The sequence below is a fragment of the Dermacentor variabilis genome, chromosome 3 (assembly GCF_050947875.1).
Source record: "Dermacentor variabilis isolate Ectoservices chromosome 3, ASM5094787v1, whole genome shotgun sequence".
NCBI classification, from domain to species: Eukaryota; Metazoa; Arthropoda; class Arachnida; order Ixodida; family Ixodidae; genus Dermacentor; species Dermacentor variabilis.
Genome location: NC_134570.1, coordinates 217,070,198 through 217,084,086, shown reverse-complemented (window position 1 = coordinate 217,084,086; position 13,889 = coordinate 217,070,198). Strand labels below are relative to the sequence as shown.

Sequence of the window (13,889 nt, the reverse complement as noted above, 5' to 3'; positions counted from 1 at the left end):
TCGAAGACGTCACCCCTACGTCTGATATTGACACTGACACCTGTGTTCTCTCTGTTTTTCCAGTGCTTCATCTCGCCGACGAGCAGCGCCGCAACCCGTCATTGCGTATCATCATTGAAAACCTGGAATCGTCACTTGCAGACAGTTCCCTTCGCTTATTCACACTTCAAAATGGCATACTCTACCACGACAACGTTCACCCCGATGGTCCTGCATTACTCCTTGTGATCCCTAAACACCTTCGCTTGAAAGAAGTTCATCACCTCCCCACTGCCGGTCACCTGGGTGTGTCACGTACCTACGACCGAATCCGCCGACACTCCTTTTGGCAGGGCTTGCTCACTTCGTTCGAGATATGTATCTGCGTGTGAGAAGTGGCATCGACGCAAGACACCATCGACGCTTCCTGCTGGGTACCTTCAACCACTCGATATTCCCGCGGAACCATTCTTTCGGGTTGGTTTGGAAATTACTTGGCCATTTTCCTCTTTCTACCTCTGAGAACAGGAGGATCGCTGTGGCCACGGATTACGCCACGCGCTACACCATCACCCGAGCGCTTCCCACAAGCTGCGGCACAGATGTCGCCGATTTTCTTCTACGCGACGTGATGTTATTACATGGAGCTCCGCGACAACCTCTCACAGACCGTGGCCGGACATTCCTATCAAAAAGTTATCCTGCAGTACTGTGCCAAGAGGCACAAGCTATCCATGTCATACCATCCGCAAACAAATGGCCGCACGGAGCGTCTCAATCACACTCTCACAGACATTCCTGCGTAATATGTCTCTTCAGTCGACACTGACTGGGACCTCGCTCTACCGTTTGTCACATTTTCTTTTAATTCCTCGCGCCACGACACAGCCACTTATTCCCCGTTTTCCCTTCTGTTCGGCCGAGAACCAGCGCTGCCCCTCGACAAAACCCTCCCTGCTCACGCGGCACCGACCAGTGAATAGTCACTTGACGCCAGCGCCTGCTGTGCCCACGCAAGGGAAATTGCCCGTGACCGCCTTCTGAAATCCCAAGAGAGTCAAAGGTGTTTGTACGACCGGCGACACGAAGACGTTCACTTCCCTCCATGTTCTTTGCTGCTTCTATGGTCTCCGTCGCGTCAGCTCGGCCTATCAGAAAAACTGGTGTCTCGTTACACAGGCCCATATCGAGTGCTTCATGCCGTGACTCCTGCCACCTATAAGATCGCCCCTGACGCCCCATCTGCTTCCCAGTCCAGTGATATCTTGCACGTTAGACGACTGAAACAGTATCACCCTCGCAGTGATAACATTTAGACCCTCCGGGACGTCGCTTCTGCCGCCGGGGGATTATGCTGCACGCATGCGGTATTTAATTGTTTGAACGAGACGCGTGGGCGCCATGACTCAAGAAAAGAGGAGGAAGAACGAACTGGGCTCGCGCTGTGAATCTAACCGGTATGCGCTGCAACCGCTGTTGTGAATATAACCTGCAAGTAGTTGCTCGTCTTACTATCTCGTCCTTCGAGTAACAATATCAAACGATCGGGCTTCGAACAAGGTCTGCGATGGTACGTACTTTGTGTAACCCGCCGTGGTGGCTCAGTGGCTATGGTGTTGGGCTGCTGAGCACGAGGTCGCGGGATCGAATCCCGGCCACGGCGGCCGCATTTCGATGGGGGCGAAATGCGAAAACACCCGTGTGCTTAGATTTAGGTGCACGTTAAAGAACCCCAGGTGGTCAAAATTTCCGGAGTCCTCCACTACGGCGTGCCTCATAATCAGAAAGTGGTTTTGGCACGTAAAACCCCAAATATTATTATTACTTTGTGTACTTCAGACCACGTGGGAAAGAGTCACGTGACATCAAGTCATCATCATCATCATCGTTAGCCTGGTTACGCCCACTGTAGGGCAAAGGCCTCTCTCATACTTCTCCAACTACCCCGGTCATGTACTAATTGTGGCCAATGTTGTCCCTGCCAAATTAATCTCATCCGCCCACCTAACTTTCTGCCACCCCTTGCTACGCTTCCCTTCCCTTGGAATCCAGTCCGTAACCCGTTATGACCATTGGTTATTATCGCTCCTCATTACATCTCCTGCCCATGACCCCCCCCCCCATTACTTTTTCTTGATTTCAACTAAGATGTTAACTCGCGTTTGTTCCCTCACCCAATCTGCTCTTTTCTTACCCCTTAACGTTACACCTATCATTCTTCTTTCCATAGCTCGCTGCGTCGTCCTCAATTTAAAGAACCCTTTTCGTAAGCCTCCAGGTTACATCAAGTTACATCAAGTAACTTTAGTCAGACCATGGGTAGAAACCAACCATGCCGACATGCATATCAAACGAACGGGTAAATGAAAGGCTATGCATTAGTGTACACGTAGTGAACGTCAATCACGTGCGAAAAGGTGTCACGTGACCTTACGTATCCTTCACTAGCCCATGCGTGATTACCAACCATATTGACATGGATATCAAACGATTGGTCTTCGAACAAGGACTGCGATGGTCGGCACTTCGTGTACTTCCGACCACGTGGAAAAAAACCACGCGACATCACGTAACTTTAGCCAGGGCATGCGTAATTACCAACCATACCGACATGGATATCAAATGAACGGAAAAATCGAAAGCTATGCGACGGTGTACAGGTAGTTAACGTCAAAGGACGTGGGAAAGGCTGTCACGTGACCTCACGTATCTTTCACCGGCCAATGCATGATTCCCAATCATACTGAAATGGGCATCATCCGATCCGGCTTCGAACAAGATTTGCGATGTTGCGCAATTCGCGTACTTCAGGCCACGTGGAAAAGAATCACGTGACATCACGTAACTTCAGCCAGACTATGGTTAATTACCAACCATGCCGACATGGCTGTCAAACGAAGGGGCTTCGAACAAGGTCTGCGATGGTACGCGCGTCAAACCACGAGAAAAAGGGTGTCAGGTGACATTACCTACCTTTCGCCAGGTTTATCGGTTTTGGCCAACCATATTGACATGAATATCAAATGAATGCCCTTCGAAGAAGCTCTATGATGGCACCCACGCAAGATACGTTAGGCCAAGTGGTAAAAAGTGTCACGTGACCTAGCGTACCTTTCGAAAGCCGACATGTGATTCACAGGCACACCGACATGGCTATCAATCGAGCGAGGATCGCAACAGCTATGGGATGATACGCACGTTGCGAATGTCAAATCAGATGGGAAATAGTGTTACGTGACCTTACGTATCTTTTGCCAGGCTTCTGCGGCATTCCCAAGCATACTGACATGAATATTAAACTTAAGCTGTTCGACGGTACGCACGTCGCCTACTGCAGACCACGTGATAAAGAGTCACGTCACGTCACGTAACTTTCGCAAGCCCATGGTTAATTTGCAACCATTCCGCCATCGATATCAAACGATCGGGAATCCAAAGTGCTATGCGGTGGGACCCACGTAGCAAACCACACACCAGGTGGCGAAGGGTATCACATGACCCCACATAACCTTTGCAGGACCATGAGTGCTTCCAAATCATATTTTTAATTTATTTTTGCTTCGTTGGACATGGATATTATACGAATTTGCTTCGAAGACGCTCTGCAAGGGTACGCACGAAAAACATGTCAGACCACGAGATAAAATGTGCCACGTGCCCTCACGAGACTTTCTCAAGTCATACGGTGATTCACGAATATAAAGACGTCTCGGGGGACAGGGTTTCGGCGACCTTCAACAGGGTCTGGTAGGAGTTAGAAACAGATTGAGCATCCTTGAGGCTCTGGCAAAGAAGATTATATGATGTAAAAGCAAATATCAGAAGTTTAATGTATCATTACGTGTGAGCGAATGTTTAGCGTGCGTGCTCCTGTAGGCATGGGCACAGAAGATGGGTTCCTGGCACTTCGCTTATCTCCTTATACGCTACACCATCTGGGCAACCTCATTGTCTCTCCCTGGTAGAGGGCCTTGTCAGCACACTGGTCGGCCGACACAGAGGAAAACGGAGGCATTGCACTCGCTGATATAGTGGTGGGGAGCGTAGGTCCGGCCGCGTCAGCATATTGGCCAAACCACCCAAACCACTGGCCAACCAGCGTACAGGAATTCGGAACGATACCACTGCCTAGCATAAACGGGGAAAACGTAGGACAAAGGAGAGTGGGATTTGCGCTAATGAATAATCCAGTCGCACACACCAAACGGACAAGTATTTTCAAGTAGACGAGCGTGATGGTCAGGCGCGTCGTCTGAGCCGCTTGGCATCCGTTCCATTCATCGCCGCAGAGAGTGAACCGTAACAACATGCGTACGAAACGCACGGAAGTCAAACAGCCAGTGCGTCTTTCGCCACACAACACCACGGAAACAGAGGTGAAAAGCGCGTCACGTGACTTCACGTAACTCTGCATTGAACGTGACTGACTGCTGAACCGATTAACGTAGGTTTCACGGCGAGAGAAATTTACCTTAAAAACCGTGTTGTACTGATAGAAGACATGAATTGATAAAGCTTGTCATATTTTTTTTTCTTTCCTCGCAAACACGGAAGCCTAAAATACTTGACAACTTTTGCTTCGGCAGTTGCTCTTCACACATTAGCAATGATAACGAATTATTCTTATGGTCTTGTTGCTGGGAACACTGGACTGCTTCGCGCAGTATCACTGCACAAGATTCCTCACTATGTGAAAAGAGGCACGCGCCTTTCAGAACCATGGGTGAGCACTAGCATGACTAGGCGTAATAGATAATAACGGTCATTTCTACTTTGTTTTTCTTAATAATCGCCGTGCGACTTTGGCTCGAACAAGTTGAGTGCCAACCTTGACTGGAATTCACCACTCGATGGAACGGAATATGTGAACAGAATAAAACCGGCGTTAATTGTCTTGGTATTATTTCTCTTCTTCGAGCAATGCAATGCTTGGACGCTACATCTTTCCAATTTTTTTCTAGTATTTCAGTTCGCAAATTTTATCTTTATGTGGTATTTGTGATGCCCTGAAGTGCACGAATAGCTAAAGAGTGTCATATTATAGTACACTATGCGCATGAAAATGATACGAATCAGAGAATCTTCTATTCTGCATCGCTGCACTTCCTCGTGACAAGTTTTTCGAGATTTCTCTACAGCACATGCGGCTGGTTTGCGGCAGCTTGCACAGTCAACCAAAGTGCGCACAAGAACAAATGTAGTACCGTTTATGCAACGAGCAACCTGGCAGGCACCACCGAACTTCAGGAAAAATGTTTACCTGACATGTCTGTATCAAATTATTATCGCTTACCACGACTATCTGAGCTTCCTGACAGCTTCATTTCCCAACATCAAAAACCTATTCCTGGGGTGGGGGTGACACTTTCGAATGCAACTGGAAGAAAAAAGATTTTGTTAAATTTTATTAGCACGAAGCGGTTCCCAGATGGTTGCAAACATTTCCCCTGAAGCTCCTAAGTCAGTGTGCAATAATTATGCACAATGTAGCACAGCATCCGGCCGAACGAGACCATTACATCTGGATAGCATCGTTATTGTGTGAACAGCAACGACAGAAACCAGAACTTCCAGGTATTTCAGTCATCCTGTGCGTGTGCCAGGAATAAAATTATGGCAAGCATTACCAATCCACATATTCTGTCAGTACCACATCACTTTCGAAGTAAATTCCAATCGCCCTGATATTCACGGCAATCTGTTCAGCAGTGAATCGCGTTCAACGCAGATTTTCGTGTATTCACGCGACACGCTTTTCGCCTCCGTTTCCCTAGTGTTGCCTGCCATAATTCACACTGGCTGTTCGATTCACAATCGTTTAGTATACATACCAGTATGTCTGTAAATCAACCAATCATTGGAAAAAAGCCCCGTGTGGTCAAATAACACTCCTTCTGAGTTCGTATGCTTTCCATGTCAATATGGTTGAGAAGCATCTATGGGCCTGCGAAAGTTATGTGACGTCACGTGATACCATTCGCCAGATGCTCTTAACTCCGCCGCGTTGCTACCACCGCATAGCCTTCTTGATTCCAGTTCGTTTAATGCCCACGTCGGAATGGTTGGAAGTTACCCATGGCTTGCAAAAGTTACGCGATGTCACGCTACTCTTTTTCACGTGGTCTGAAGTACACGACGTGCGTACCATCGCAGACTTCGTTCGAAGCCCGATCGTTTGATATCCATGTCAGTATGATTGGGAATCATGCATTGGGCTAGCGAAAGATACGCGAGGTCACGTGAAGTAGTGTCTGTTTGTTTCCTTTTTGGTATCCGTACCTCTTGATATGTTTAACATGTCTTTAGACCTTGTCATGTTCATGTGCTGCGATATTTGCTATCACCAACAGATATGTTGATAGTTTTAATAAAGGTTTAGTTGAGAGTTAACGCTCGTCCTGTCTGCTTCTAGTCCCTGTCCGTGTAACTTTGCGCTACAACTCAAGATCATGTCTTATAAGGTCACTTAGCGCTATATGAAGAAAACAAATGTCTCTTAATACATAAAATAAAGAAAGAACCAGACTCTTCCAGCCAATGCTGCAATACAACTTCCTACTTTACACCTGTTTTCCTTAGTTTGAGAGCACGCGTTCGCAGTCGGAAAAAGCGGCCATGTTTTACTCGTATGCTGCTGGAAGCCTCTTTCGCTAATTCAGAAAAGAAAATGTGGTTTGCGTATCAGTGTTCCTCGTATCTCTCTTTGGAAGAGTGAGTTTTTCTTTTAAATATGGCTATCGAATAGCTTGGCTGTGCGTGCCGCGCTTCTAATCTTATTCTACATAAGTTCACTCGACATTTATAATTGGTGTTGCCTCCTCAAATAAATTTAATTGCAAGTCTGGCGCTCTTTCCGTACCCATATATTCTCTTTGGTTTTTACTTTGCGCCACATTACAGTGGCTTAGCTTCCATACCAAATAAATTTCTCAGCGATGCCACTTTTCCGAAAATTACAAGAAAACTTCCACATCGTATTATTGACGGTCTATAGCAAGATCATCTAAAGAACCTCAAACAATCATCATGATTGTGACGGATGGTTCGCAATGCGAAGATAAGTCAGGTGTAGGTAGCTTTTCCCGATTCTCGATTAGACATTTTCTCTTTGGCTGCTAGATTTTGTACTCACCTTTTTAGCCGAATTCATGGCAGTGGTCCGGTCTCTACGCCAATAAGGCCCCTCAATTACGTCAGCCGTGATAGTCACTCATGCATTATGATTGTGCTCATCCCTTACTGCTTCTCGTGACTCTCACGCAATAAGGACGTTTGATTCATCTGCACCTGGACATTTGACAAGTGTGCGTTTAATTTAGGTGCCTAACCATAAAGGACTAATTATAAATGAAATTGCAGATTCTATAGCCCCGCCATTGATAAACGGCCCTATTCGACCGTATTGTTCTTTGACTGCTCACGTCGCTGGTGCTACTTTTCGCAGGAGCATCATTATGCAGGCAGTCCTAGCCTCCGCAATAACTAATTCTATCGATTAACGACATGTCCTGCACACTTGGCAAAGATATTTGATGTCAAACAAGAAAAAGTAAACAGTTCATCACGAGACTGTACTGCCGTATACCTACGTTGAACTATCTACACAGGTTTGGTCTGGTCTCCTCACCGTAGTGTTCATTCTGTGGCGAAGCGTAGACAACAGACCATTTTTTGCTGTTGTTGTGATGTAGGCATTTTCCTATAATTAGAAAAAGACTGCTGGAAATCCCACTGACCCGCCGTGGTTGCTTAGTGGCTATAGTGTTGCGCTGCGAAGGAAAAAAAATAAATTATGGGTTTGTACGTGCCAAAACCACTTTCTGATTATGAGGCACGCCATAGTTGAGGACTCCGGATATTTCGACCACCTGTGGCTCTTTAACAAGCACCTAAATCTAAGTACACGCATGTTTTCGCATTACGCCTCCGTCGAAATGCGGCGGGCTGCTAAGCACGAGGTGGTGGGACGGAATCCCGGCCGTGGCGACCGCATTTTGGTGGGAGCAAATGTCAGAACACCTAAGTACTTTGATTTCGTTACATGTTAAAAAAACCCGAAGTGGTCCAAATTTCCGCGGTCCCCCACTACGGCGTGCCTCATAAGCAATAAGATCGTAGTTTTCGCATGCAAAGCTTATATTTTCTTTTACCTCGCATCGCACTATTGGCGTCGATTTATTTCGGCCTGTGATCCAATTCTTTGGAGCTTGCTTTATCGGGTTCATCCGCAGAAATGTTTCCTTGACAATACAAGATCAGCTGATTGAATATAATTGATTACCATATCGATACATGTACTCGTTTATGTCTCCGGAGTCCGCTTTCCAAAGACAAACAAATGTCAAACGTTATCGCTCATCGCAGGAAGCGCCTGCGTGTATCGGCTGTTTCTCGAGTGTTATCGATCCGTTGTCTGCTGTCACCGCACTTTGTGTGATCTGAATGTATGAACGGCACAAATTGTGTACTACTATCTGGAAGACACGCGGGCCCCAGCGATTACTCTGGAACCTTCAAAAACTCATTCTTCAAACCCAACGCGCTTGACTTTCAAGTGAGATTTGGATGATCCCCGACTGTGCTCGCCGCTATCGTTAAACTTTGAGTGTAGCCTGTCTTTGTGGGCTCAGGTGGGCCCAAAAAAACTTAGTTTCGTCATTCACAGTATTGCCACTGTGTTCCTTACCGTTACTACTAAATGACAATATTAGACTGATCGTCTCCCCTCCCCGCTACAGTTCATTTATTTATTACAGCGAAGCTGTTGGGCTCTCAGTGGTCGGCATTTTTCGTGTCCGCGCCTATTAGCAAAAATGTGGGCCGATCCCAGCGGCCAGTAGTAGTAGTTCGTACCGCAGTAAGACAGAGACTTCAAGCTCTGAGCGTAGCGAACAGTTCATACATTCTTTGGAATCACGTATAACACATACAGAACACCATACGCTTCAATAAAGAGCAAGCACGAAACAAGCATCCGAACCAGATAAGTGTTGATAAGGTGCACCCGATAACAATGCGAAGCACGTAGGACTCCCCGCATGCGTTTCCCGGTGCAGATTACCGTTGCGCAAGCTGCTGCGGGGACAGCAGCTTGCAACGTGGAGAGTGACGGCCCTAGTCTTTTTTTATACAAAAGAACCAGCCTATCAAGTAATTTTAATGTTGTTGCAGCACCGCTATTGGTGGTGGGGTGCTGTCAAAATTACCATTACTCCCATTTTTACCATTACTATAAATTATCATTGCTCTAAAGCAAACAAACCATTGCATGCCTCCTCAGCAGTAGTAGTGGCGGTTTTCAACAGCTTCGGTGAACATTCACTTCCGCAGGGCCGGGATGGCGAGTAAATTTTTGATTTATTTATTGAAATATTGTTGGTTGCTTCTTAATTTATGTTTTTCTTCCGATTGTTTTTCTACCTCGCACAAGAAGTTTGCTTTCTAAGCTTCAATGCTCAAATTATTACCTCGCTTGTCTTTCTTTATACACCTAATTTAACCACCCGATTCATGGCAAATTCCCCACTATGAGTATGCGCCACAACGACGCAAGAGAGCAGGAAAAACAATGAGACCGAGTCAAGTCGTGGACTCATCAGATGTTCTTAAGAATTACTGAAAGGCTTCGTACGTTACTAGGAAAGCAGTTACGCTTAATTGTCAGCCATTCGGCGCGCACTTAAGTATTACTAAATTCCTTATGTCTGAACACGAGAGATGAAATACGCATGTGCAACAAGTGTGCCAAGAACAAAAAGAACCATACAAGTCCAGGTAACGGTACAACTTTCTACTTCATACCTGCTTCCCTTAGTTTCAGGACAAACGTGCGCAATGGCTAAAAGCCGGGATGTGTCGGCCCGTATGCTGCTGGAAGCATATTTTGCTAAATAAAAAGAAAAGTTATTTATGTATCAGGGATCCGTTTTTAGAAGACAGAGTTTTTCTTTCTAGATATGGATCTCGAATAGCTTGTCTCTGCGTGCCGCGCTTCTAATGTTATTCTGCATAACTTCACTCAGCTTATACAATGCGTGCTACCTCCTCAAATAGATTTAGTTGAAAGTGTGGCGCTCTTTCTGTCTGCATATTTTCTCCTTGGTTTTTGCACTGAGCCCATTGGGGCGGCTTAATTTCAAACCAAATACATGTCTCAATGAAGTTTAAAACAAAACATGGACATAATTTTGTGTTTCTACTTGAAGAGCGAAATAAGTGAATACTATTTCTTCTCACATTTTCCCAGACGGAAATCACTTACGAGGTAGTCATGGGGCTTGAGTATCTTGACGCCGTATTTATGGAGGTCCTCCGGATGAATCCATCTGTGCACATGTGAGTACCCCAGAGTACGATTTATCATTGTTTTCATTTATGCAGGAAAGGAATGCTTAAGAGATGAAGGCAAGCATCTTATCGCTAGCGAAGGGCTGGAGAAGATCACTCTACTCCAGAAAAAAGAAGAAAACACAGGGCATAAATTAGGCATACTAGAACAGGCGGTTGCTGAAAGAAAAACAAGAACAAAATTTAGGTGTTACAGAGAACTGTTCAAGAATGTTGTTTTGAAAGATGAGTGTAGTAATACATTTAACATCAAGAAGAACGTTTTTTACGCGCCTACTGTTCTGTCTAGTGGTGTAAGTATTAACAATGACAGCACGCTTTAGACTTACGGTTGAACTCCGCGGACGGTATTGTAACGCGGCTGCAACATGTTTGCGCGACGCAGCCTGCAAGACAGCGGCAGCTAAGCAAAAGGAACAGCACTCTGTAAGCTACCAGACGTCTCACAACGCTGGTACGATCACGACTGTCGCGGTGAAAATACTGCAGGAGTCACATAGCGATGATGCACACGATGCGGCCGACGGGAAACTATGAGCGTTGTCAGCGCCAAGTGAAATATTAGGTAACGCGGCGATTACTGTGCTTTCTACTTAGACGAGAGTCCCAGCAGCTCATTAGTAACGCTAGTGCTGGCGTGCGAACGATCACCATGCCAGCAGAGGAAGGCAGACAATTTTCAGCGCCGATTGAGCGAAAGGCTGACCGTGCGTCCACATCGTGGCTATTCAAGCCAAACTGGCCTCTGGACAGGGCACCACGCACGAGCCATGTATGCGCCGTGGCACGGCTGCTCTCGAACGCTAGCGCTTTGGCCACCGAGAAACAAGGGGGAAGGCGAAAGCTGGCAACACGCCGTGGTCAAATGTTCACATCATCCGTTAGCAACCCAAGCATCGAAATAAGCTAGAGAAGTGCGTAAGTTCGTCCTGTCTTGTATGAGATTCTGCAGGTGAAGCGCGAAAAACAGGGACGGACGGAAACAAGCGCATGTGTTGTACCCTGTATCCGTCTTTGCTTCTCGCGCTTCGCCTTAAAAGCATAGAAAAAAAAATAGTGGGCGCCTTAGTTAACCGCCCTGCCAACTCCAAAGCCACGCACGCGAGTGAGCTCGGGCGCGCCGGATTTGGAGCGTAACTTACGAGGAAGCTCGGGCCCAGCTCCGACGCAGCCTTTTCAAATACATGTAAAACGCAAACATGTTTTTCTGAGATAACCCCTCGACCGATTTTAATAATATTAGCAGCGTTTGAGAGAGAAAGTTACATTATAGTGACTGTTGGAACAGAATTTCGGTTTAGGGCCTGAATTTTATTAAAAAGATCTTCAAAAATATGAGAGATTGAAAGAAATAGAAGCAAGACATTTACAAATTAATAGCTCGCATCAAGAACAGGTATCGTGATTCTATAAACCGCATCCACTAGATCATTGAAAGCGGGCAAATTTGATATGTCGTTTGATGTCTTAGGTGAACTTGTTACGTTGTGTGCAAAGCTTCTGCAAAAGCTGCATTTTCATAGTACTAAATTCTTTGATATTCATATGTAACATAGCAAGTTCCACCGCTTTTGTGCACTATTATATGCGTTTCACATAATTGTGATATTGTTTTTCATTGCTGAGTTGCAGAGTTGTAAACTTGATAGTTTCGGTTCCAGGAAGTTTTCAATTTTAGCCACTTTTCAATAAAAACTTGACGAGCTAAATAGAAATTCGAAACCAGCACTCCAACAGTCACCGACCTAAATTTTTCTTTTCAATTCAATAAATCTCGCCAAACTTGGTGCAGTGGTTGCGGAGAAAAACGAATTCTCCTTTTACATGTGCTTATATAGGAGCACCCGAGCTTAAAGCTTAAGGTGATTTCAGGTTACTGTCGTGCAGCATCGGCAGCGTGTCGCGTCCTCATCTGCTCTCGCATTTCGCGCACTTCGTGAACATGGAAACACTGACACTGAATTCTGGATCGACGAGCTCTACTAACTCGGGGCGCGGCAATGGAGCCGCAATAGCGGTTTACCTTTATAACTCGAGCTGTTCGCGCTGCTGTACCACACTACACCAATTGTTTCTGCTCTGTGGTATGTCGACTGTAATAATTACTTGCAGATCGCAGGGGGTGGACAGCTTCATGATTCAAGGCATTCAGGATTATGTGGTCAATCTATAGCCGTCGAAGAAAGAATATTCGGTTGTGTAAACAAGCGGAGATTGGGCCACCATTCTCAGTGTCACGCGAAACAAAAATGCGAATGCGAAACTTAACCGCGCGCGCAATGCCCCAACTGTGGCTTGAAAGCGTGCAAGTGCAAGAAGGGTGAAAACAAGTAAACTTACCGGAACCACTAGCAGCCATGAGCGCCCACGCACTGTCTTCCAGACAAAGAGGTTATGTATACAACCTCCTTGCTGCCAGGCTGGATAGTGTAGAGCCTTAGAAGACATATAGTAAGTAGGGAAGGGAAACTGTACTTTCCGCAGTGCAACGAAATTAAGCGTAGCGGTCGTGTGGTAAAGTGTACGACCAAGACAAAGAGCTGGCCAAATTAAAACTAATGATGATGATGATGATAGCAACTTTATTGTACCGCCGGATAAGGAGGCCCCTACTCCCCGTCCCCGGCACACAGGCCTTGGTGACGGGGGCCGGAACCTCCGCGATTAGAAGCAAGCAAAGAGGTCTTGACTCTTCGCGGCTTCTTCCGCCAGGCGGATGGCGTGTTGCTGTGGAGTAGGGTCCTCGCTCCGCAGCAGGGCTTCCCAGGCCTCTCTACAATTTATGTTTGCTTTAGCCCCTGGTGAGCTAGCGCATTCCCAGATTATGTGATCGAGGGTCCCTCTCGCCCCACAGTGTTTGCACTCATCGGTTTCTCTATCATGCATAACATGGTATGCCCAGACCGGGTTTACGAAGTTCCCAGCTTGCAGGCGCCGCCATGCGACTGCCTCTCTATTGTTTAGACTTTTATCCGGTGGTGGCACCAGTCTCCTGCGTAGCCGATAATTTTCGACAATCTCCGTATAATTTTGCAGACACTCGTCCATGTTCCGGCAGTCGGGCGGTTCCACAGCCACCCGGAAGTAGAGAGCTCGGGCTAACTCGTGGGCCGCCTCGTTGCCAGGAACGGACGTGTGTGCAGGGGTCCAAATTAGGCTAATTTTTCTGTTCAGCCGTCTACTGGCCAGAACCCTTGCCGCTTCCGGCGAGATCCTGCCCTTTCCAAAATTCCAGATGGCCGTTTTGCTATCGCTAATTATGAAATTTGCTTCCGTTCCCACGCAAGCAAGCGCTATCGAAACTTCTTCAGCCGTTTCCGAGTTGCGGCTTCTAATGGTGGCGGCCGATACGGGGGCACCTCGGCCGTCGACCACCGAGGCGACCGCCGCACCCGACTTGCCACTTGCCGCGTCCACGTACGCAACCGACTTGCTGTTCATTGAATCAAAGCGTTTGATTAGTGCTTCTGCTCTTTTTTCCCTCCTCTCCGTGTTGAATATGGGATGCATGTTACGAGGAAGGGGGGGAATGATTATATTTTCTCGGCAGTCCAGCGGGATGT

The 13,889-nt window shown here is 46.7% G+C and overlaps 1 protein-coding gene across 1 annotated transcript in view; it reads left to right on the top strand.

Moving 5' to 3' along the window:
• LOC142574424 (cytochrome P450 3A9-like) overlaps positions 1 to 13,889 on the top strand; it is a 421,036-nt gene that overhangs the window by 317,644 nt on the left and 89,503 nt on the right. The window contains exon 11 of the mRNA XM_075683508.1: positions 10,226 to 10,314. Within this exon, the coding sequence (XP_075539623.1) occupies positions 10,226 to 10,314 (89 nt within the window). The remainder of the gene's footprint in view (positions 1 to 10,225; positions 10,315 to 13,889) is intronic.